This window comes from Amborella trichopoda, chromosome 9 (assembly GCF_054954075.1).
Source record: "Amborella trichopoda isolate Santa Cruz 75 chromosome 9, AtrichopodaSantaCruz75HAP2 v2.0, whole genome shotgun sequence".
NCBI lineage: Eukaryota > Viridiplantae > Streptophyta > Magnoliopsida > Amborellales > Amborellaceae > Amborella > Amborella trichopoda.
This window is the reverse complement of record NC_142344.1, coordinates 54,111,344-54,137,577: the sequence shown is the minus strand read 5'-3', so window position 1 is coordinate 54,137,577 and position 26,234 is coordinate 54,111,344. Positions and strand designations below refer to the sequence as shown.

At 35.3% G+C, this 26,234-nt stretch overlaps 2 protein-coding genes across 9 annotated transcripts; one reads left to right on the top strand and one right to left on the bottom strand.

Moving 5' to 3' along the window:
• Positions 1–826: 826 nt before the first annotated feature.
• On the top strand, positions 827–8,293 carry OZS1 (C4-dicarboxylate transporter/malic acid transport protein). The gene is made up of 3 exons (XM_006857963.4): positions 827–1,417; positions 2,596–3,401; positions 7,736–8,293. Exons 1-3 carry the CDS (start codon positions 902–904, stop codon positions 8,103–8,105), a joined length of 1,692 nt encoding a protein of 563 aa, XP_006858025.3. The 5' UTR covers positions 827–901; the 3' UTR covers positions 8,106–8,293.
• Positions 8,294–8,673: 380 nt separating this feature from the next.
• On the bottom strand, positions 8,674–21,360 carry LOC18447879 (protein TPX2). 8 transcript variants are annotated; one of them, XR_016040396.1, is made up of 19 exons: positions 21,073–21,360; positions 17,893–18,060; positions 17,263–17,427; positions 16,718–16,901; positions 15,989–16,097; positions 13,923–14,086; positions 13,726–13,804; positions 13,551–13,613; positions 13,355–13,438; positions 12,815–12,903; positions 11,444–11,522; positions 11,287–11,352; positions 11,103–11,168; positions 10,843–10,920; positions 10,640–10,710; positions 10,292–10,371; positions 9,434–9,539; positions 9,148–9,202; positions 8,674–9,007 (listed from the first exon to the last, which is right to left on the bottom strand). XR_016040396.1 is itself a non-coding variant. In XM_088846242.1 (19 exons), exons 1-18 carry the CDS (start codon positions 21,284–21,286, stop codon positions 9,173–9,175), a joined length of 1,878 nt encoding a protein of 625 aa, XP_088702368.1. In that variant the 5' UTR covers positions 21,287–21,360; the 3' UTR covers positions 8,674–9,007; positions 9,148–9,172. The 8 variants fall into 8 exon arrangements, 4 of the variants coding, with proteins under 4 accessions (XP_088702368.1, XP_088702369.1, XP_020531478.2 ...); XR_016040395.1 differs by having other exon boundaries at positions 10,292–10,365; XR_016040398.1 differs by having other exon boundaries at positions 17,899–18,060.
• Positions 21,361–26,234: the final 4,874 nt, after the last annotated feature.

Sequence of the window (26,234 nt, the reverse complement as noted above, 5' to 3'; positions counted from 1 at the left end):
TTATTATGAAAGAAAATTAGGATTTAAAACTCTAAAAATAGTGTATATTGTAACACATCATCTAGACCGTCCATTTTACCCTAAAAAGAAGTGCTTACTGATCCCTAAGAACAGTACCATTTTTTTAGCTTCAATTTTCATATTCACTGTTGGAATTGATTTTAAAATTATGACAATTTCCAATGGCCAAAGTACTTATTGGATTAAGATTCGTGAAGGGGCTCAACTTTGTTTTCATAAAGCCCCCCTATAAAAAGTGTATCCTTTCTTTTTTCTCTTTTAAAAAGGATCAAATTTTTGTAAGGTCTAGAATTTATGAAAACAATATCGAGCCTCACTGCAAATCCTCTAGACAACACTTGTAGCAATAGAAACATGCCATATAATGGTTTTAAAATCAATTTCCAATATCTGTAGACACTTATTTTAAAGCGACTGGACAGTATAGATAATTTGTTACACTACACTATTTTCAGAGCTTGAAACCTTAATGTTTTAGCAACCGTAATTTTCAAGCCAAGATGATCGATGTAAAGGTTTTCGAGAATTGAAAATTTTGATCAAGTGATGAGATGAGGCTATTTTGATAGAGCAAACCATTTTCCATTAAAAATTAGTTATAGCATTAGTATGTGAAGGGCTAGTTGAGGGATACCCACTCACAAGAACTCTACATGCCATGAACAGAAGGGGTAATTTTGTGATCAGCTAAAATTTAATGACTATTTTGCATCTCTTTTTTGAGGCCACTGTTCCCTTACTCGTGACTGAAAATCACCAGCCTCATATTACTTAATTTATATGTCCTCTGCAACTCTCACACTTCACTTTTCATGCAAAATCTCCATCATCACCAATTTTTAGAGAGAGAAAGAGAAATAATTTTTAGAGAGAGAGAGAGATGACCACAAAGCCGAGCCCTGGTAATGACGAGCCATTTGTAGATATCCATGAACTCTACACTGAAGAAGTAAGAGATAAGGAAATGAAGCCAGATAAATATTGCAGGATCCATAAAGACAAAGGTCAGCATCATATAGGCAAGAACCATCATCATCATCACAATGGCGTCAAATTCACCAGGCAAGTCTCTCTAGAAACCGGATTCTCTGTGTTCGGTAACTGCACGAATAAGGAAGAGAGGAGGAGTAAGCTTTTGACGAGAAGCGGGAACAGTTTTGGAGAGTTTCGGGGCGCTGCGAGAGTTACCGATGTGAGGAGAGGGGAATTCAACTTGTTTAGGACTAAAACCACACTCAGTAGGCAAAATTCTTTGCTTCCATTGAGAAAATTAGCGGAGCAAGATGTGCACCACCACCACCCACCGCTTCCACAGGCTGAAGAAGATGTTGATTTGGAAGTACCCGCCGGAAGGTACTTTGCGGCCCTGCAAGGGCCCGAGCTCGATGAAGTCAAGGTAATGAGAAGTTCTTTCATGGAGAGAGAGATAGACTCTTTAGGGGTCTGGGGAGCAAGAACCACTTTGAAATTGAGATCAAATGTTGGCAAATATTCCATCCATAAAATTCAGAGAAATACTATTAATGTAATTTAGGGACTGTTTGAATGACAAATTATATTATCAGTAGACTATCCTATCTAGAATTAATATACTCTAAGAAATATTATTTTGTTAGTTGTTTAATATATACCATTATAATATTTGGCAATTTTCATCAATTGTTAGCTATTTTTGGCTTAAAAAAGAACTGAATTTCAGTAAATTACTTCAGATAATTTTATGATAGACACTGCCAAATATTAAATAATTTATTATCAAAATTAATTTGATTGAAACAGATGATAAGTTTATTTAGCAGAAGAGTATATTATAATATTTTTATCGTGACAATAGCATGATACAAGATGCATGGGAGTCGTTTTTCCAATCAACTCCATCATACTCCACTATTGTTTAATGTTTACTCAATTGAATCTTATTCTTCCCTTTTTGATAATATATAATTTCTCGTCTTCTTAATTTTCCCATCATACTAATTATAAAAATGCATCCAAAAAATTCCTCATCCCTAAATTCTTGTCCTCTCAATTTTTCATATCTAATTCACACCCCTTACTTATATTTATTTTAAAAAAAATCCAAATTTCAATTTTCATAATATTGGATATAGAAATAACTCCTTCAAGCTCTTATCAACTAAATTCTTGTCCTCTTAGCAACGTCTCAAGATTTTCCTTTTCTAGTTCTGAACTCTTGTATCAATGTGTGCATATTTGCACGACCAAAACGTTGATAAGAGGCGTCAACCATTTTGTCTTTTTGAATTAAGGCGCACCTCAAAAAGCCCACAAGTTGTTTGGATGCTGAAAAACCCTGCGATTGATCATCTCGAGTTTGAGATACAATTGAAAATTAGAATTTCAAAATTTAAAATTAATATATCTTGTAACACATTATTTTGATTGTTTAACTTCAATGTTTTTAAATGTTTATAGATATGTTTGACCCGCACCACTTAAATTTCATAATTAAAGTTGGAAATAGATTTCCATTTGGGTTTCTGGCACTGGAATTGCGTCTTCCGAACAAAGTTTAGAGGTTCCATCTCATCTGATGATCGAGAAGTTTTACAGGATTCGGAGGACATACTCCTTCCAAAAGATGAGCTGTGGCCTTTCCTCCTCCGCTTCCCGATCGGTTGCTTCGGTATCTGTCTCGGTCTCGGTAGCCAAGCCATCTTGTGGAACACCCTCTCCACCAGCCCCGCCACCCGCTTCCTCCACATCCCCCCTTACCCCTCGCTCGCCCTCTGGCTTCTCGCCCTCATGACCCTCATCGTCGTCTCCTTCGCTTACATTCTCAAGTCGGCCTTTTACCTCGAAGCTGTACGCCGAGAATACTACCACCCGGTCCGAGGAAACTTCTTCTTCGCCCCGTGGATTGCTTCCATGTTCTTGGCCATTGCTGCACCGCCCCTCCTCACGCACGGTCCCCCTCACCCCGCCCTATGGTGCGTACTGATGACCCCAGTGTTTTTGCTCGAGGTTAAGGTGTACGGGCAGTGGCTCAGCGGAGGGAAGAGGAGACTGTGTATGGTTGCAAACCCCTCGTCTCATCTCTCGGTGGTCGGAAACTTCGTCGGGGCAATATTGGCTGCTAAGGTTGGGTGGGAGGAGGCCGGAAAGTTCTTTTGGGCAGTTGGGTTTGCACACTATTTGGTTGTGTTTGTGACTTTGTATCAGAGGTTGCCCACAAGCCATGTTTTGCCAAAGGAGTTGCACCCTGTATACTCCATGTTTATAACTGCACCAGGTGCAGCGAGTGTAGCATGGGAGGCCATCTATGGTGAGTTTGATGGGATGGCAAGAACCTGCTTTTTTGTGGCTTTGTTCTTGTATCTCACACTCGTCGTTCGCATCAACTTTTTCAGGGGATTCAGGTATCTTCTTCATTTTCTACGCCTTTCTTATAATTTTATAAATTTACAGCCATTTATGTACGGACACCTTTCTTGTCCGTATATCGTCATCGTGTTATTTTATTCATAAATTACGGGAGCACCTGGATTTTGTTTTGTTTTTTTTTTTATATCTATCCGACAATAACAATACCGGATAGAAAAAACAAATATCTTTAGTTTGACTCCTCCATCTGAATTACCCAAAACAAATATTTCGTGAGTAAGGTCTATTTTTAAGGCAGTACCCCTAGGAAAATGATGTTATGTGTACTTCTTTAACTCCATGTTTTTACAAATCCTATTTGATTGGTCAAATTGAGGTGGCACATGAGAAACATATAAAAAATAAACGGTGAATGCAAGTACTTTTATATATATATATATATATATATATATATGCAGGGATGGTATAAAATGAGGTCATTTATCGTTAAAATAAAGAGATCAAAACTATGGAAAAGTATATAGTGAGACTATTTATTTGTGGTATACGGTAGTCACAATTAATCTTGACCATTAAATGAAAATTTAGTGGCTGCATTTATTTCATTGACCAAGGTCAAAGTCTAAAATAATTTGTTTCAAACTTTATGACACATCTAAACTATCAAATTTTACACCGGATGGTTGTAAGTAATCGTGAACTCCTTGTATCCAAGGTAAATGGTCTTATTGTATACAATCCTCATAATTATTTATAAACATCTGATGTGAAATCTAGAAGCTTAGGTATTTCAAAAGATTTGAAAATATTTGTGTGGAACTTTGAATAAAATATAGCCACCTAATTTCATATCCAATGGTCAAGATCAATTGTGACCTTGTACCAACGATAAATGATCTCAATGTATACTTTTCCATATAATCACATAGATTTAAATGAGCTTGGATATTTTTTAATGATAGATTTAAATGAGCTTGGATATTTCTTTTTTTTGTCTACTTTTGAGCACATATAGCATGCTTCGGCATGATAATATTGTACATCTATTCCCTCGGGCAAAATACCCACTTAGGAGGATTTGCTCAATTTTCAAAAGAATTTAGAATAGCGAGTTGAGTATTTTAATAAAATAGAAAACTCGGTTTACTTTGGAAATTGTTTTTTTTTTCCAAGCACATGTCTAAGGTGTTGCTTTCTTTTTTGGGGTTTGTCGCTAGGCTAAGGTTATCCTGAAATTAGAAAAGATTATATGATCCTTGGGAGCATATACTCTCTTGGCTGTAGTTTTTTTTTTTAACCATATTGTATTGTAATAATAGTGAAAGGTAAAAGTTTATAAAGTGCACCTCAATAACGTACAGAAAATGGTTTTTTTGATATTAGAAAACCCTCCAGTTAATCATGTCATCTTTGAGACGTATGGACACAAAAAAAATAAAAAATTCCAAGTCCTAAAGATAGTGGATCTCATAACCATTATCTAGACTGTCCATTTTTTAAAATTTCAAATATTTCTAAATCTGCTCAATCTGCACAACATTTTTAGCTTTAAATTTTCATGACTAGGGTACAAATAGATTTTCAGACCATCATAGGCTTTCTAATACTAGATGTGTATTTTTCTACAAGTTTTCGAGGCAGGTCTTACCTAAGTTGTGCAAGTAAACCATTCCACATAAACGTTTATATAATGTTGAGACCCTAAACAATCAAATTAAGGCTACAAGAGGTTGTTTCAAGGTCGAAAAACCTACGAAATCAATCATCTTTGCCTGGAGATGTATAGAGGTGACAGAGAATGAATTTCAAGTATGGAATATAATGCATGTTATAATACATCATCTGGCTGTCAATTTTCAAAATTTTAAAGTGGTTATAGATTTGCTTGATGTATGCTATTTTTTAAACTTTAAATTTTATAATAAGTGATGAAAATAAATTTTTAGATCATCACAAAAAAAAATTTCTATTAAAAAATTATCACTTGATACTATTCAGAGGTACACCTTTGACTGTTTAGGGCCTCAACCTTATTAAAACCACACCCAAAGATTAAATGGTTAAAAAGTAGAAAACAAATGTTCCAATGGGTTAAGATGGAAAGAAGTATCATTGGAATAAAAAGTTGGCTTTGTAACAGGCAAAGTGGGCTGACCTGCTGTTGAGGTTCCACAGGCTTATCGAAACTCTCACATGGATTTTTTGAAAAAGCATTTCCATAAAATTTCATTTTAAAAAAGTTATCCACCACTTCATAAATCATCAAGAACCTGGCTCCCTATAACATACCCCTTTGATATTTTTGTAAATAATGTATATAACTATGAGCATAGGAGTTCAGACTTCAAATACGCCTGGTCATGACCCATATGGCAGTTGATGGCCCACCATTTAGATATGGATAGGGTTTAGGTGTGTCCAGGGACACACCTACTTGTGTCATAACTAGGGGTTGGCAATGGACTTGGACTCAACCCAGACCCGAGGGGTAGAGCCAATTTAAGTCTGGGTCCAAATCCGAATTTGGTAATATTTTTTAAGTCTTAATACATGAAAAATATTTAAATATAGTTAACTATATAGATATTTTAATTTTTGGGTCAGGTCCGATTTAGGTCAGAGTCCCACATCATTTTTATTGGGTCCGGGATTGGACCAGACCCATTGCCACCCCTAGTCATTACCCACATGGTAGTCTCAGTATTTATCTTGGATATAGATTTTGAGTCTAAAACATCTATTATCTCAACCACCACAATTATGAATATAAAGAGAAAATGAGTTTTAAAACATCTATTATCTATTATGGATATAGAATTTGAGTCTAAAACATCTATTATCTCAACCATATAAAGAAAAAATGAGTTTTAAAAATGGGAAAAGTTTATATAGAGCTGAAGCTCTAAACAATCAAATTAGAGCCAATCTCAAAAATTTCACTAGAATATGTTGTTTTGATTCCCAAATATCCTCAAATTGATCATCTCGACATCATGATGCATGGACATAAGAAAAAAATGGATTTCAATTTTTGGAAATAGTGTATTTTGTAATGTATTTTTTGACCGTCAATTTTCAAGTTTTCATAGATCTGTCGATCTACACTAATTTGAAGCTTTAAAATTTATAAATAAAGACGAAAATATATTTTAAGGATATCACAGAGATTTCCAATATTAAAACCACATTGCTCGACACTATTTGAAGGTAGGCTCTAATTTGATTGTTTAGAGCCTAGGCTCCATACAAACCGCACCCTTTAAAAATTTTAAATTGATTTGTTTTATAATTTTCAGATCATTCATTTTGTTTTTTAAAGATCATTTGGATCTGCGTTGTAATTATAGCACCCAATTCACAAATACAAGGCAGAAATGGAGTTGCAGCAATTTGGAAATTGGAATATGCTTCGGGTCCCGAATCCCTTGAAAATAGGCTCTGAATCCTATAAATTAGGTAGAAGCATGAACCGGCCTACTGACCAAAAACTCTTACAAGTGGCTACAAATTTGATGTTCATTGATGGTCCAAACGTATCCAAACTCCAACAATGATCTCTTACGATTTTATTTTTTTTGGCATTACCTGGTAGTGCCCTATTCCTTCTTATGATGTTTTGTTTTGTAGGGATTTTCATGTCAAAATCTTTTTTATTTAATTACCCTTTCATCCAATGATAGTTTACAGCGGTCAATTTTCTATGTGTATTGCCCAAATTACGCAGAAAACAATAAAATTTAAAGTTCTTCAAACAAATCGCAAGTATTGGCATTTTCATATAGGAGAGGAAGATGTGGGCTGCTTTTTCATATTACATAAAAGAATTTGTCAATGGGTTAAGAATATCACCAAAATAGGTCTTACCTAATTTTCGCCAAGAGTCCAAAAATTTCAGCAATTTCTTTTCCCTTTTGAATGCATGAAATTACATACTTATTTTTATCACTACCATTCAAACCAACCAAGATTCAAGTAGTCCCGACTTTTTTTTTTCCCTCTTTCCATTAATAAACAAGGACCAAAACCAACAACCAAGAAGCCAGCTCCACCACAACAACCATCAACCCCTCAGAAGAGTACAAATAAAAGGGATCGCATAAAATGAGTCCTTTTATCTCAGGTACAAAGAGGTCACAACTACATACAACCATCCGATGTGAAATCTGATAGCTTGGGTGTCACAAACTAAGAGAAAATTTCTTTTGAATTTTGTGCTTGGTCAATAAAATAAATGCAGCCACCAATTTCGCATCCAATGGTCAAGACTAATTGTGACCACCTTATACCAAAAGTAAATGGTCTCTTTATATACTTTCTCTAAATATAATCCAATAGGAACTCATAACACTCCAAATCGACATGTTTGCAGATTTTCGGTCGCATGGTGGTCTTATACATTCCCTATGACAACAGCATCAGTGGCCACAATCAAGTATGCAGAGCAAGAGCCATGCGTGCTCAGCCAAGGGCTTGCAGTCGCACTCTCGGCTCTATCAACAGCAATGGTTTCGGTCCTTTTAGTGTCCACACTACTCCATGCCTTCATATGGGGCTCATTGTTCCCAAATGACTATGCCATTGCAATAACAAGACACAAGGTTGGAGTTAAGGGCAAAGCCAAGACCATCCGGAAGGCGGCCAATGGCATCAAACGATGGACAAGGAGCTCATCCTTGGCCCTGGTTTCTTCCGTGGCCAAGAACCCATTTGAAAAAGATGCAAGTGGAGGAAAGGTCTGAGTCTCTCGCTATGGTAGAAAGGAAATGGCAACATTGGAATAAGATAGGCCATAGGAAGGATCCCATGAATATAGTTGAATAAATCGATGTTTCAAATATATATATATATATATATATATATATATATATATATAGTTGAATAAATTGTGTAATTATTTCTGAAATAATTGGATCCATGCTTTTGGATTAAAGCTGTAGCACAGTTGACCAAGGCCCAATTGGTCAACTACAATTCAGTCAAGAACTAACTTGGAAAAAGATGGAAGTCTAGATAAGCTAATAAGAACCTTGGAGGTTAAGAAAGAAGGAAAGAAAAGAAACTTAGAAAGTTATGCGAATTTCAAATTAATAAACGACAAATTTGACATGTGCATAAGGTGTATAAAAACATTTTACGATGTGGAAAAGGCATGTGCACAAGGTGTATATACCTACATTGAGCAGATTTATAGTAGAGCTGGCACCATCTGAAATCCTGGTAAATTAGCCATCGGGGATTATCTACTGTTTTCAGTCTATAACAACAGTACCATTAAAAAATAGACTATAGTTAGATGAATAATGCGGCTTTGTACAAAAGAATACATCATCATATATTTAGATATTGTTCCCAAGTGAACATGGAAGCTGTACAATTCCCGGATGGTACATCCTTATGAATGAATACATGCATGGACAATTTATCAGTGCATCAACCTTACCTCTTGAATGGATCTCAAGCAAAATTGGTCATGCACATTCAACTTCTCAATGCATTCTTCAAGTGGGAAGCCCCAAGCAATGGTCCAGCTCATGAGATCAAAAGAACCGAGGAAAAGTGCTTGCTTTTTCTCATTATGCGCACTTCAAATGACTTGAATGTCAAGCCCAAAATAACATCAAAGCCCAGGAGCTGAGGAATTCTGAAATAAAACAAAAGAATAAAATTGTAATTATCAGTGAAAATATCGTCATTATCAAAAAGCATTTGTCAATGTGCTTTTCTTCTTTTGTTATTATCTGTACTATAGTAATCCAAAACAGTCATAGCAAGGAAATATACCGTTCAGGGAGACTCCTAGTTTTCCTTACCGCCCTTGACCGAAAATGGCTCTCCTCTGAAAGGCATCATCCCGTAATTAGAGACTTCGTACAACAAAGGTATTAAGTAGGGAAAAGAATAAATTAATTTTGCAACAATATGATTATGTTATATATGCTAAAGGAGATTAACAGGAGGTAGATCTAATAATGAATCACATTTATTTTGAACCAAGGATGACAATTTCAGAAATGCATAAATACATGCACAAATCTGTTCTTGCGTTTTGATAATTACATGCGCGCACCTGTTCCAGAGGTAAGGTTTCTCGATCGGTTTGATAGCCAAACACCATCTGCTCATGCACCTCCTTAAAAGGAAATCTCTGATCACTGGCAGCATGATCTTGATTGCTGCAGGCAGCAATACAGGATAAAGTTAATCAAGTGCATAAATTAGAGAAAATTTTCATGAAGACAATAAAACAAGTTACATATGCATGATTAGAGATTGGCTCGGAAATTTTCCCTCTCCCTCCAAATAAATGGAAAAGGGGTATGTCAGCTTGTTTTATCTTTGGGATGAACCTCAAAGGTAAAAAGCTTTGACCACATGCAGACAAGATTATCTAATATTGCCCTATTGTTTTCCAATTCTATTGTTCAATAGCATCAAGTTTTACCCTATAATTAATGTTCCCGTCAGGATCTGGTGTGATACATGTATAGCTCTTCATATGGTGCATACATAACTTAATCAGTGCCTAGTGCTAAATCACTAAAAATACCTTACAAAGAAATTGTGATTTGAAATGTAAAAGAATACTGACTAAATCCAATAGCACAACACACAACAGATGGCATTTCTAGTGATCAATGTTGCTTATTAATAATAACAAATGATCATAAATGTTGCCTCTCATAATTAAAGATTACAAAAGACAAACTTGGTGAGCACAAATCATACAATATAAATTTGAGCGAATATCACATCCTGTAGGAATCATGTTGGTTCAAGTAAAACGCTTTACAGCGGACTTACATTTATCAGGACAAACATTATTGGATAGAAATAAAAGGGTCGACTATGCAATGTTCATCGAGGATCACTATAACGTCATATGAAACAGCATTCTATTTCCCAATGGAATGATCCATATACATACATGTATAGTTTGGACTGGGATTGAATATCCTTCTTCCCACCATTTCTGCCGAACTTCATCTTCTCCTGAAGACTCTGTAGCTTCTCAAAATTCATACGCATCATCCACAAATAAGAACATGTTTTGCAGGCATGTATTCATAAATAACACAATTGAAGGATTATTATCAAGCAAAAAATTGGGTGTGTGGATAAAGGAACAAATTATTAATATAGGACATGCTTTATTTACTGGATTACCCTATTCCTAATATACAATAAAATGGTAACATATTTATTCAATAAACACTCCAGCATATCAAGTTGCAGGTCATGCCCTATAATCCATTAAATATCACTGTAAACACACCTTGCCTTCTTGCCTAGTTGCATTTGTCACATTTTCTTTTGAGCCGCCACATGCCTGAATGACATATAGACCTGTGAAACTACTTGAGAGGCATACATCGAGAAATTGCATGTAACACAGAACTTAAAAGAAAAGACTTTGCTTCAAATGGAAAACATGAATCCAAAAGATGCGAAAAAGACCAAACGAATAAGAACATTGACCTTGAAAGGTAACTGATAATGTTGAGAGCCTGTCGTCTGAGATGCAGCATTGGGCTGGTGTTCAGATCTCAGAGAAAGCTGACAATCAAGTAGAAGTGTAGTACAGATGAATTAATAAATCAATTCAGCAATAAAGCAATTCAGCCTAAAAAAAGCTCTTTCTCCAATGTTTAGGCAAAAAGAATCATAAGAGAGTTACAAAACAAGATTTAAGGACCCAGGACATGGGGTATATGTAACTCTGCAGATACGACATTTACCTTGGAAAACAAATCAATTGGAGGTTTATGGTGAGGAAACCTTTTATCTGTAGGAAAGCTGAACTCCTATGGAAGCATAAAATTAGATCAATAACTACAATACACAAATGGATATAATCATATAAAGAGTAAAAAAGATCAATTAACATGATAAGTTAATCTTATTGAGCACATTAAAATATACCGTGGGTTTTGTGGCTTCACGCTTGCAATTCTTAAACATACCAATATCACCTTTACTTGAAAGAATCTGCACTTCAAAATGGCATAAACCATCATGTGACAGAATCTTAGGAGAAGAACAATTTACAAACATGTCAAAAAAAAAATCAAAATTTTACCTTGGGATTAAGCGGCCTTGCTTTAAATGTTGCAATTCTTTCTCGCTGTTCTTGTTTAGGCTCATCTACAACTTTATGTCTAAGCAAAGACAAATTACACACCTTTAAGAATAAAATCCTAGTGCGCTCATCAAGTTTCCAAGAAAGAAGAAGATTAATACACTACGTATACCCAATAGAAACAAGGTACAAAAGTGCGCTCACTGAAGTTTTCTACAGTGGCTGCACATCACCTAGCCATCCGATGCCAACATCAGCCAGCTGACGTTCAGAACCTTGGCTGAAAATAGGTCAAACTGCAGGAAACTTCAGAGCACTCATTGAAGGAAAAGTTGTTCGTGCGTCAGGGGATGCATTTCTACAGTGGAGTCCCCTGAAGCATGTAACATCCATCATGGAGATGGATGTTGGAAAATGATAGTTCCAAAAATCTTTAAAATCGACGTTGTTAAAATTGTCAAAAATTTTATTTTTGGGTTTTTTAAATTTATTTTTTCAAGTTAACATTTATCATTGTTGAGATTAAACATTCCTAAAAATTTTGAATCCAAAATCTACATTTAAAATAGATTTTAGAGAGAGGACTCATTTGAATAAGTGAGTCGGCCAACTCATAGAAACCTTGTCCCACATTGAATACTCTCCCTATAGCTGAAACAAAAAACCAAATTTTGCACATGTATATGCAGATAATGTTTTCATGAGATGAAAAAGTTAAGTTTATCTTTGTAGAAGAAGAATTTGGCAGCAACAAATTTGTTTGGTGATGCAGATGTTTCCAAACTCCTACACATCAACTATGTCAGTAAGACATCTTGAGGGTTTGACTTCTTTGAAAAGTGTGTTTTCTTAATATAAAAGGAATCCTGAAAATATTAAGAGAAAAAGGAACATGAGGACAAGTAACCGAAATAAATTATGTGAGCACTTTTTAACCATGTTATGCAATGATCAAGAAATTTCTTCTCTTTTTGACATTATTTGCATAGATATATTTAAATTATGAATCTAATTATAAGTGATTGTGCATGAGATAAAAAAATATTATCTTATATTTTCCATATATTCAGTTACGAAATCCACGTTCATTCTGAGGATGGCTTCAACAGAAAATAGGACCACAGATTTCTTAATGTGTTTCTCAGAGAGAATACTTATTGAAGAAAACAGAAAATGGGCCCAACAATATGACAAAAGGAACAAAGTACTATTCGCTTAAAATATCAAATAGGAAAAAGAAAATCACAGACAATTACCCTGAAATATACATAATGGTATTACACTAATGCCCGGCAAGCAACAAGAAAATATTCTACTAAAAAAGATGAAAGTAGAATATCCATGAAATTAAATTTAATCTATTTGACATACTTTTCGAGATGTGGAGCTTGATGGCATGACATTTTGAGATCTATAGTGCCAACTTGATTGGAAGATGCGTGCTTATGCTTATTTGCAACCTGCAATATTAGGATCATCCATATGCGCATATTTTGATCAGATGCAGCAGCAGTAAAAGCTATCAAGAGAAAATTTCAAAACATGATATTCATTTCCATGGGAGCATAATTGGGTCCCTGGCACAAAATCCACAAAATGTAACATTCCACAAAAACGTAAACAAGGGAATATATAATATAAGTCCAACAGATAATATAAAAGTCATAAACCATTGGACTGTTCATTGAAATGATGAATAGTAGTGATGGGAAGAGTGGAACTCAACATTGGGTCATGTCAGGTTTTGGTGGATCCCACGCTATTTCAACATCCATCATTTCAATGAATTAAGATGAACCAATGGGCTATGATGTTCTTTAATCCATTGGATTACAGTGTACTTTAGCTATAAAGAAAGAGCTAACAAAACAGGAACACACACACACACACATGCACAAATCCAAAAGTTACATTGTTGGAATCCACATGGCTTGGCAATGATGGAGCAGCAGCTGCATGTTGAATAGCTCTCTCAGTCGTCTTCAAATGAAATTCCTAATCAGAATGAAGTCCAAGATAAATTAGTAACAGAGAAAAACAAGAATTCATTCAATTGGGATATTTGTAGAGAAAAACGGGTGATAAATCACTGTCCCAGGCAACTTACACGAAATTCTGGCACACGCGGTATGCTTTTCTGTGGCAGTGGCACTGATGGAGCCTCAAATATCTGAAGACCAAAAGCAGTGAATATTTTCTTAAGGGAAACAGCAAAGTGGAATGCTTAACTTAGATAATAGACTTTATCCATACTGACAAGGACACCCTTTACATGTACTCACTTTTCGGTTCAAAGGGCGGGCTTTGAACTTGGGTGCCATCAGGAGCATGCCCTCCCCAGCATCTGAATTTTTCTTAATCCTGCAATTGTAAAATACCACAAATATATATTTTGAAATTTGTTGATGCTTCTTTTTCATATTTAAAGACTCCATGCGTGAATTCATCATCAAATTCTAATGTACAGGGACATGCTCACATAATCCTACGAGCCCTTTGTGCAGTTTCCAATTCTGGTTCTCTTGGAATGGTAAGTCTTAACTTAGACTGGATGGAAGCACCACCACCCAAAGTGCAATGCTTATCATTACCCATTGTGGGGGCCTTGTGAAGCAGAACAGTTTGCTCTTTAAGTGTATGTGCCTGCATTGCAACATTCAAAACTCTTACATAAAATAATGACTAACCTTGAAAATATGAGCAATGACAAACATCAGGTGATTCTAGTTTCAAATCAAGATTAGTTTCAAATCAAGATTAGTTTCAAATCAAGATTAGTTTCAAATCAAGATTAAGGGAACTGAAAAGAAAGAAGTCTATGCAATTGCACAAGCCATAGCTTCAACACTTCCAAACATTCATATAGATCGGGGAGCTACAAAAAGCAACTATACCAAGATAATACGGATATAAACTATGCAATAAAAATAAGAGATAAAACTCACATTTAATTAAGGAAAAAGTTTATATAGAGCGGGGGCTCAGAGCAGTCAAATTAGAGCCCACCTCAAAAATTTCACTAGAACAGGTAATATCCTCAAATTGATCATCTCGACACATCAAGATGCATGGACATGAGAAAAAATGGATTTCAAGTTTTGGAAATAGTGAATCTTGTAACGCATTTTTGGACCGTCAATTTTCAAGATCTTCAAGTTTCGTTAGATTTGCTCGATCTACACGATTTTTGAAGCTTTGAATTTTATAATTAAAGATGAAAATATATTTTAAGGCTATTACAAAGATTTCCAATATTGAAACCACATTTCTTGACACTATTTGAAGGTGCGCTTTACTTTGAGTGTTTAGAGCCTCGGCTCTATACAAACCGCACCCTTTAAGTAATAATAGTACGATACGTAATTTAAAGAAAAGGTAATTTATATAAAACCCATATTTCGGTAATAGTAGTACAATAAGTAATTTAAAGAAAAGGTAATACAAATGCAAAAGTTCCTAAGCACACAAACACCATCACCTGGTGGAATAGAATCCATTCTCCTATTACAGTCAAAATGGAAACCAAAACATCGAATAGAAACTGTCCAAATGGGTGTCCAAACCATTCTGACCCACAAGAAGCCATGGTTCAACTGTTCTAAATGAACCAACCAAGCATGATCCATTCTCAGGAACAAATTGGCAAGCAGAAAAAATAAACTTTTTCTTTTCTTTTGAATTGATTTCCTCTAGATGGAAATCTTCAAGGGTCAACATACATGACAAAGTAGCCGCCTCATTTAAATATTTTTGAATGCTGGGTTCATTCTAAGAGTTGCATCGTTTACTGTTTTTTCTTATTTCTAGATATTTTTACATTTTTTTTGCTCTTAATTATTTTTTTGAACGGTTGATCCAATTGGTCAGAATGCAGTCCAACAGCAACAAACTACCAGTCACATTTGGTTTGATGACCTGTTTGATCCTGATTAAACTGATTCCAGCAAGCCTGTAGAATGAGAACAAAAGGTGAAAAAAATTGGTAAATGTAGAGAAGAAAGCAAATTTAATAAAAAAATACATTTAAACTGATTTAAAAACAAAAGAAACTTGAATCTACACAAAATTTAACTTTCAAGAGTAATGAGCACAGCGGTTCAAAGTCATACACTGACAAGCTCTCTGAGTTTGAGAACTGAATAATGCCATAGTGAAAAAGTAATTGAGTGCGCGATATATTTCATAAAAATGATCTTATTGTTTCAAGTGCCAGCAGCCCAGTACAAAGATGACATTATAGATATTTCTAAGTAATATCAAAGTTCAGAAACACACAACAGCATACTCACATGCCAACACATAAATGCCAAAGAAGCAGGAAACTATCAACATCTAAAATGCATTGATGAAGAACCAGTAACTCAAGTCACAACTCACATAAAACATAGGAAGAAACCACAATATGTAATTCTACATACACCAGAATGATCTTACAAGCACACCAACTTTGCATGAAGTGCATTATTGCCAGATAAGTTTAAAATGAAAAATGCAAAAGCAGATGTGCAGAACAATTGCATCATGAGCTTTCAAAATCTTTTTCACCTTAGGCAAGTGACCAACATCCAGCTTTTGTCTCTTGGGAGCTTGACTTTCATTTCCCGTAATTTTCTCAACAACTTTTTCATTCTTTGATAACAAAGGCTTTTGAACCCTGACAAAAGTAGAAAAACCCCAGAACAAAAATTAGCAAGGATTATCTAATAATTACATGATAGAGAAAATCTAATTATGAAAAATTTTCAGATGCCTACGAAGCCATAATTCATAATACAAGCCTAGATATATCCTAAAATGTTGGACCATAAAAGTGAAAAGAGATTCAAAAAGAATAATAAAGCTTATTGACCATTGCATCTCAAATACAGGGGAACTAAAGATAAGAATAGTGCATTAGTAATGAAATCTCTGTAATAATTGAGAGTGTAAAAAATTTAGACATAAAAAGTGTATCACATAAATTCACTGGCTTAGCATTAAGTGAAGAAAACAATACAAGATTGTCGTTTTAATAGCAAAAACTTCTAAACCAGCAAACAACCACGAGAAAAATCAACCATTGATTTGTCAATAAATACATCAAAGTATCCAGTGCTTTTCTGCATGAGACTCACCATAACATCTGCAATTTATATAAGATTCAGGGACGCGCTTGATTTATTACAGCAATGACAATTGCAACATGGCATCCCATGTTGAAATCCCACCACTGACCTACCCACAAAAAAATGCAATATATCCACTATTACAAAACTTATGACCATTTTAACAGACCTTTGCATGACCCTGCTGGAATTTTTTACTTCTCCCGACATTTTTGAAACTAATCGGTTTTGCTTGGCCAGCTGACTTGCTGTAGGTCTCATCAACGTTGAGCTCTTAGGCCGGGTTGCTTGAGTGAGAAACTTTGCAGAAATCTTGGGAATATCTTGCGATGTAGGATTATGAGAGACAAGTCCTACATGCAGGAACGGAGCAGAGAAGTATGAAAACCATAAAGAGAAATAGAAAATGCAAAAAATGGAAATCCTCAAAAGCATGTGAATCCACATGTCCACGAAATGACTGATTTTTTTTTTTGGTGAAAAGGGTTAACTCACGCAATGACTGATTTTTTTTTTTGGTGAAAAGGGTTAACTCACGAAATGACTGATTTCATTCAATCACAATGAGAAATCATTTCTGCAAAGCCTAAATGTTATCTAGACAAAGACATGAATTGACAGACCAGAACCAGTTAGAATATTATTGCTTCAAATAAAGGCTACGAACATTTCTACAAATACAAATCTGTCCAATCAGGCATAGATAAATCAGACCTTTACAGAAACTGTCACCCATGAAAGTGCCAGCAATGGTACAACTGTTACAGTCAAGATCCAAACTTGACGATGTCCAAGCTTGTACGAAATGAACGTTTGTTTGAGTGCCATATGTAGTATGATGGGGAGGGGATTCTCTCTCCTCTGCATCAATTATAAGATCTGCACAAGACCCAAAAAGTTAAAAAATAAATAAATTTCCCGCATGGCAAAAAGTAAACCATCAGGTTAAAAAAAAAGGCATACAACTTCAACCTACTTAACAATTCTCCATGCTAAACAGCTCACAGAATTAAAGGAAATTATGGCTTTTAAGTCAAAGGACCAAAAAATAGAAGTTCAATTTTCTAACAACAAGAACATTACTCAATTAAATAAGACTTAAAAAATATACCACAGAAAAGTCCAACCACAAACAATAAATCAAAGAGAAAACCTGAAATTGATATGTGAAGCTTAGGTGAATTTTGGTAAATGCCAACTAAGACTCCTTCCCAAGCAATTCACCAACCCTGACAGTTTTTTATATTCTTTGGTTGTATTAAGCGAAATTTCACCTCATGGATTGAGTAAAAATAAAGCATATGATATAAAGAAATGCTAGAACCATCATGGAAAGTATAATACTAGTACTTTCATTCTTCTCTTCTAGCAAAGTAAGTTCTGCGTCGTCCACAGCTTCACAGATGCTATTAGGGACATTGTGATTGTCATTCTCCACACAGTTTGCTTGGGGATTTAAGTTCATGTTGTCCGCGAGAAACTCATCTAGTCTCGGCAACCTCGCTATGTACGCTGTAATGCAGGTAGAGAAACAGTTATCATATCACATGATAAAGAGAAAACAAGCATGATCCTGATACTTTTCTAGAATAAAAGGGTATGAATTAACACCATGTGTTTTCTTTATTTCAACACTAGATAACATGGATAAATATATTACAGGCACACAATTTTTACTGTGGAAAATGTATTGGTTAGAACTTAGAATTGCAACTACTCATGAAGCTTTGTCTAAGAAAATGGATTTTTCCAAAGAAACCAGAGAATAATTAATGCATTCACATCAATTGAGAGACCCAACCCCCCCAAAGAGAGCACAAAGATCAATAGTCATTAGCTCATATTATTATGTTATATCTTTATGGAATAAATGATTGCTTCATCTTATTGAATATTTTATCAAGTATCTACAAGATTTTCTCAAATATTTCATGTCCCAAACCTCAATTTCATCCAATTACCATACGCATAGTCGATTTTCTCGAATATTTCATGTCCCATACCTCAATTTCATCCACCTACCATACGCATCCTATTTTACCATTCATATGCTGAGTGTGTACAGCCATATTGGAGCTCTCAGCTTAAATAACCACATGAAAGCACTATACTCTGAAGCGACTACCAAGAAGTTGTATACACTCACCAACAAAGGATGATCTATTGCAAGCAACTACCAAGAAGTCGTATACACTCACCAACAAAGGATGATCTATAGCAAGCAACTACAAGAAGTCATATAAACTCGCCAACAGAGGATGATTCATCCTAACATTCATTAGAGTCCTAAGAATTAGAGCACCAACATATGAAGGGTAAAAGTATGAAAAATGTACTTCCGTACTGGGGCATTTACCACCAACCACCAAATTTCTAGAAGATTATGGCTACCTAGCCTTCCCTAATGTGTCATTATATGCAATCACAAGCTTCTATTAAGCAACAAAGCCATAGTAATCATGACTCCTCTCTTTTGTATGGAAAAATGTGCAATACCACATCCTTGCATTTCATGCTCCAAAAATGCAATGCAAAATCCAGCTCAATATCATCTTCCAAATTTTCATCTTGGAAGATGTACTTTCAGGTCAATATCATCTTCCAAAATCCAGGTAAGCAGGAAACACTCAAGTAAGTTGCCACAAGCATTTCTATGCGCTAATTAGTCATGCAAGTTATGATGAATTTGTGAGCTTTAATTAGTCAAAAGTATGCTGAATTTGTAATGTTTATAGTGCGTTTGAGAAAGGGATCAGAACCCATTATTTTCACAAAACCAATGACATTGTTTTCGATACCCAACTCTCCAACATCTGGCACCTTCCTTTTCTCCTTTTTTAGTTAGGAGTCAGGCAGTCATGAATGTCATTTTGCATGCCACATGGAAAAGTGTCCCATACCCTTTTCATCCTTCATTAAAAGCAGCAGAAATGAGCTCTGCTGCTAAACCATTACATCCCTTAAGCTTATAACACTCCAAAACAAAGCCTTAGACAGCAAACCACATACCATGATAATAATGTATAGCTTGGTTTTTGAAATTTTTGAAAGTCACAAACTTGTTTGCTCAAATGCCATCAGCATGGACCAGCATGTTTCTTGGTGCATTTAGATAGGCATGATCAAGGTTTGGATCAGTGCTAGAATTGCTACCTTTGTACACCACAGGCAGTCTTTATATGATACATTGGTGACAAGCGTTCCTGCAAGAGTTTTGAACAAGATACAATCTATAGCTCATGGGATATTATTATAAAGCCATAATTTTTATGGGTGTGTTTATGGTCTAATCACTCACAAACCTAACGAAGGGAATATAAGCATGAACTTAGGGAATTTGAAAGGTTATGGGGAAGTGTAACAAAGAAGGATCATTACCAAATATCGAAGTAGGCGATTTAAACCCTTGGGAACAGGGTTCTTAAGTTTGAGGCTGAGAAACTTGGAGGAGGATACTATAGTCTTTTGTTTTTCTTCGGAGAGGAAAAGTATAGTGTTTTCTTCTCAACTTGATTTATTGTAAGAAGTTAAGGAACAGATTCTGCGCATAACACTTGCCTCAATCTAGATGGTATATAAAACTTCCCAGAGCAGACCCCAACAATCTCTCTCTCTTTGGCCTTCATCCTAACGATCTCATCTTCATGTTGAATTTCTAGTCACTTCATATCACCCAAGTTCAAGGGTGAGCCAAACCTCGGCACAACACTCACACATCACCATTAAATGTTATATTGTCATTAGATAACTCATTCATTATCAATAAATCCAGCTCAATAGCCCATGAATAACCCCCTGAATAGTTCAGCTAACAAAGATGATTCCATAATCATGTCAACTATAAGGGTCTTCAGCAGCTTAGAGGGCTAATACTCGACGACTTCCCCGATGATTTGCCATCTATCTTGCTAGATTAGGAAAATAAGAAAGCAATGTATCGGTTCAACAAAGGAAAAAATATTTCATAAAACACCATGTTTGAGAAAGAATATCAAATTTCACCACACAAAAGAAGCTCCCACTGAATCAATTTGGAATGAGCTTGAAAGAAACATGACGATTTTCCGAGCTCCAATGTCAGCGGTATTCTATTTAATCAAAGACATTGCCCAAAAATAAGTTATCAGCCGTGACCATTGTTCTCTATTGAATCTACCCTGAAAACACTATCCTGAGATGGAAAGGAGACTAAGAAAAAAAGCATTAATTGGCCCGACCCATCATGCAGTTCTTGATTACAACACACTAATTAAGCTAATGCCGCAAAATAATTGATGCCTTAGATCTAAAACACACACCCTAAAACCTTTGCATGCCCAGAATGGAAGAAAACTACAGACAATTCGAAACCTGACATTTCAAGATTGAAAAGATCCCAATGATATGCACAATCCCGTCAAATAAGAGTGCAAAATGAAATTTAAAAATTGTAAAGATAGCATCAATCCAAAGGGTTCCAGAGCCCATAGCCATTTTAAGGAGCATTGTAGAAGTTTATTTATATTGGGGTTTATGCAGCCTTACGAGCAGGAGGACAGCTGCCTACAGTTTCGAACCAGAGCTCCGCCTCCTCAGCTTCAGAGGGTGTCTCTCTCCCAACAAAATCAAAATAATGGGGTGCAGAGTACTCATAGTCGAGGTCTATTTCGAGAGAGAGAAACTCTCCTCCTCCACCTTCATCAACATCAGTCATGGCCTCGTCCATTCTGTCTCTAACGCTGCTCATCCCCTCGTCCATTCTCTCTCTCTAACATCAGAGACTCTCTCTCTCCACTCCCTAAACAACGAAAATCAGAAACCCTAAGAAAGTCCTGTGAAACGATTAACGGCCATTAAAGAGGGAACTTCGTACTTGTCGTTGCAGAGGGGTTGTTTTTGGCAAATTTCAAATGAGGAAAAATGGTGAGCAAGATACGCTCCTTTTCACAACGATGAACATGAGTTTTTTACGGCACACAGTCCTACGAGAGTGCCCCTCATTTTATCGATTAATTTCTCTATTGCTCCTAACTACTGAGCATTGAAATACCGGAAACTAGCCTTGTTATTCAAAAATTCTCATTTTTAACCCTATGATGTACTATGCTCTCGCAGGAGCAAAATTTACATTTACTCTGTTAAAAGATTTCCTGGGGGAGTTCACAATTTATTTGTTCCCTTGGGTAAAACCCAAGCTAGGAATATTGTATTCCAAACTTTGAGGATGTAACCTTTTGAACCGATTCGTCAATCTAAAAATTAAAATCAGTGATTTAAATAACGAATATAGAAAAACTGGTTAAGATCGGTGAATCGGCTGTCCAAATCGCCATTCTACAATGCAAAAATAATAATGAACCGGCAAAAAAACACATGAAAAAAATGAAGAACCGGCAAAATGCCAATATGGATCAACGAATCAGCAGTTCGAATCACCGATTTATTATAGAGAATTGTCATTTTACTGTGCAGAACTCCATGTTCCTTTCTAGACTTGACAGTTTTCCTTATATATACGTAGAACGGGAATGGGGTGATCAATTCTTAGGTCGGACTGGGCGATTCTATACCAACCCAGCATTTTTTAAATCACTGCTAAAAATAAATAAAAAATTCCAATAAAAATAAAAATAAATAAAAAATCAATCACTTAATGCGCTTGAAAAAATTGACATCCCAAGAATGAACAATGACAAGAATTACTCTTCCTTATTGGTTGCAACTGAGACCACGACTACCACAACAAATAACTCCCTGTAAAATTGGATCTTAATCGAATCAAGTGGTGGAGCTAGGGGCTATCTTTATGACCTCAAAATCTAAATAATTTTTTGAAAATAATCATCTTGATACTTATATTTTGAAATTTCAAATTAAAAAAATCCTCTCAAATAACTTTTTGATCTCGAAAAACACATACTGTACATGCTAATCAAAGTTTTAAAAATATGTTAAAATTACCATGGAAGTGGAGTTTGAGCACTTAAATGTCAGCGTCAAAAATTGGATGGTCTAGATGCAACCTCAGAGCATGATTTTTTTCCACCATATGTTGAAGTGATTCACTCCCTTGGAATTTTGAGGTCCTGAAAGGATTCGACTCATGATCCGGTCAAAGAAGCATATGTACATTAGAGCATATAATCTTTTTCAAGTTTACCAAAGATTCAGAAATCTATACTTGGAATTCTTTTATGTCGTGAAAAATGAACTTTACCGGCAAAGAAAATTTTTATATAAGGGAATGGGGTTGAGGTCGTGGTGGTAACCTCACTTGAGTCTCACCTAACCGTCTAAGTTTCCATTGTGTATAGGGCCAGTATTCCACACTATCTACCCAACAAAAAAACAAAATTATATAAAGGTGAAGCCCTACACAATCAAATTAAGGTGCACCTCGATGCTGGAAAACCCTCACGGCCTCGATTTAATTATCTCGACCCTCACCCTATACAATCAAATTAAGGTGCACCTCAAAAACTCATTAGAAAGTATTGTTTCAATGCTGGAAAACCTTCAATTTGATCATCTTGGCCTCGATTTAATTATCTTGACCTCAAGATGTATGAACATGAGAAAAAAAATATTTATAGATCGTCAATTTTCAAGATTTTCAAATGTTCATAGATCTTATCTCGATATATACTTTTCTAATTTGAAATTTTATAATTAGATATAAAATTAAAATTTTAGGCCATTATTTTGGCAATATTTGAAGATGCACCCCATTTGATTGTTTAGGGCCTGGGCCTTATACAAACCACACCCTAATTACAACATAGGCGGGGTACAAATCAAACTCAGAGATTAACTTTTTAAGGTTACTATATTTAAAGTTTTAAATAAAAGTACTCGGCCCGATATCTAAATCCCAACTTACCTACCAAAAGTCCAAAAAGAAAAGCAGCAATTTGCGATCTAAAAATATAAAGTCTCGATTAATATTTAAATGCAAAAATTGCTAGGGAAAATTATAAAACCAGATAAAAAATAATAAACATAAAACAAGTTTATTGTAGGCTTAAGCTTTGGAGTATAAAATTGTGTGTTTGTGCATATTCAATTCAAAATAATAGTCATCCCAGATCACTTCATGTGCATTTGGACTTGAAGCAGCCTTGATAACCCATGGAGGTTATTATTTCATTTGTTCAAACTTTATTTTCGTATTTATAATTTAGGAAAATTATTGATATGATTGACCATCTCGACATCAAGTTATAAAAATATCCTCAAAATGTAGAATTAAGGTGCATCTCTATAATCCTTCAAAAAATGTTGTTTTGATATTGGAAAAACATATAATTGATCATCTTGACATTGAAATGTATAGATATGAAGAAAAAAATATTTAAAGTCCTGAAAATAGCACATTTTGCAATATATTATATAGACCATCCGTTTTCAAGATTTTCAAGATTATGTAGACCATCCGTTGGCAATATATTATATAGATCATCTTGACATTGAAATGTATACATGATTTGAAACATTTTTGGAGTTTAAAATTTTATAATTATAGATAAAAATAGATTCTCATACCATCCTAAAAATTTTCTGACCCCAAAATTGTATCTCGTGAGGAAGTTTGAGGGTGCACCTTAATTTGATTGTTTAAGATTGTAACCATATGGAAACCACGCCTTTAATTTTTACTAATTTGGAACTTATATTGTTTTCATTCACATGTACGCCGATGCTCATTCTTGTATGACTTTCATGGACCTAATCTACCTATTATGTGAAGGGCTTAAAGGCCCTTAGTAGGTGCTTGCTACACTTGGGGCCTTTACATGGTTAGGTCTGAAAAGTTTCAAGAGTTTGGGGCTTTACGGACCTAATTTATATATATATATATATATATATATATATATATATATATATATATATATATAAGTACTTTAGAGAGGATGAGCTCCTCTACCTATTGCAGAAATGAAACTCAAGAACTCATATTTGACAAACCACTCTACCCACCTAGCTTTGAATCTATTCCTAATTTTCTTGGGTAAAACTTTTGCTGGAGGGAGTGAGTGACCAATATGCGCCAACAGGAGCATATAATCTTTTGGTAGATATGTTGTGCTCCTAGTTTGTCGTTTTCTAGGCTTTTTTTTAAGGGCACTTTGGTCTTTTCTCCAGGACCACAAGATGTGTGATTCCTAATAACGGTGATGGGTAATTTCGAAATTTAAGGAGAAAACGATTGCCATTAATAATTCCTATGATAAGGAGCCAAGTTTTTGAATGCTTGTCTGAAATTATATCATACTAAATCCCTGAAAAGATGAACTTTAATTCCACGACCAAAGATCTGACGGTTCAGAAAGTGCACCGTTGCCCAAAAATGCTTCTTGGGCGTCCGATCATGTGCGGCAAAATAGAAAGAGAAGATATGCCACGAGGGCATCGAGATAAACGGCGAATGGCGTCACGTACCGTCGGACCTTATTGGCGTGGATTTCGGAGATTTTCAAAATGGACGGTCCGGATTCAATCTAAGGGATCTCTAGAAGACTGATTATAATACAAGAAGGCGCGATGGCCCACTCTTGGTCTTTTTCAACGGCTCGTTTCACAGTGCCTGCTCACCAATTGAAATTTTTGTTCCTTTTCGTTTTCTTCTTTTTGTCTCTTTTTGTATATTTTACCTACATTTTTGTTTGGGGGACAAAAAGTTGCCTTTAAAACGTTATTTCGCTATTTTTAAAAGGCAACCTATCCGGTCTGCTCGGGGTTCGCCCGATCAGACCCGAATTCACTGGACCCAAAATAAAGTGGGGACCCAGACCCGATTGAACCCAACCCAAAATGTAATATATCTATATATTTAAATATATTTAAATATGTTTCATATATTGGTACTCAATAAATATTATCGGACATGGACCTGAACAAACTCGGACCTTACTAAACCCATACCCAAATAGTATTCGAGTCCAACATTTGGATCCGGACCTGCCCTGTTGGGTCCAATTTTTATGTACCCAAATCAGGTCTATCCCTCGGGTCCTCGATCGATCAAGGTCCATTGTCACCCTTTATATGAGCCGGTGTATTAGGAAAAAATTTATATAAGGTCAACAACTTGATACCTTAATGTTTAGAATTAAAGTGCACCTCTAAAATCTTTTAAAAGTGGCTATTTTGATGTTGGAAATATTAAATTGATCATCTCGATATCGAGATGTATGGATACAAATAAAAAAAAAGAGATTTTAGATCCTAAAAATAGTACATCATGCAACACAGTATCTGGGCTGTTTATTCTCAAGATTTCCATGCCGTTATAGATCTTCTTGATTTGAAGAACTTTTAGAGTTTAAAAATTTACAATTAGAGATAAAATAGATTCTCGCAGTATCCTAATAATTTTTGACACCACAAATGCTTCTTACGACAAAGGAGCATTGATTTCGAGGCTCATGCAAATCATATCCTGTGTATTATTCTCACACAGTTCACTTCTGCTCCCTCGGGTATAAAACCTGCTTGGGAGGATTTTTTAATTTGAAAATTTGAGAACAATTTAAGAATCATTGTATGACTGTTCTAAAAAACAAAGCAATAAAATTTGAGTTTTCTAACACTCGGATTCACCATTTAAAAATTTAATGATTAGATACTGTTCTAAAAAACAAACGCATGGAATTTGAGTTTTCTAACACTTAGATTCACCATCTAAAAATTTAATGGTCTCCAATTAT

Bases quoted from the DNA above. Each gene is read 5' to 3' on its own strand.
- OZS1 (XM_006857963.4), top strand. From the start codon at position 902: ATGACCACAAAGCCGAGCCCTGGTAATGACGAGCCATTTGTAGATATC. The intron at 1,418-2,595 runs GTAATGAGAAGT...GAAGTTTTACAG, and splicing joins CCGAGCTCGATGAAGTCAAG to GATTCGGAGGACATACTCCT. The intron at 3,402-7,735 runs GTATCTTCTTCA...ACATGTTTGCAG, and splicing joins AACTTTTTCAGGGGATTCAG to ATTTTCGGTCGCATGGTGGT.
- LOC18447879 (XM_088846242.1), bottom strand. From the start codon at position 21,286: ATGGACGAGGGGATGAGCAGCGTTAGAGACAGAATGGACGAGGCCATG. The intron at 16,098-16,717 runs GTCTGTTAAAAT...TACTTTTGTCAG, and splicing joins TCCAGCAGGGTCATGCAAAG to GGTTCAAAAGCCTTTGTTAT. The intron at 9,203-9,433 runs GTGCGCGCATGT...GATGCCTTTCAG, and splicing joins AAACCTTACCTCTGGAACAG to AGGAGAGCCATTTTCGGTCA.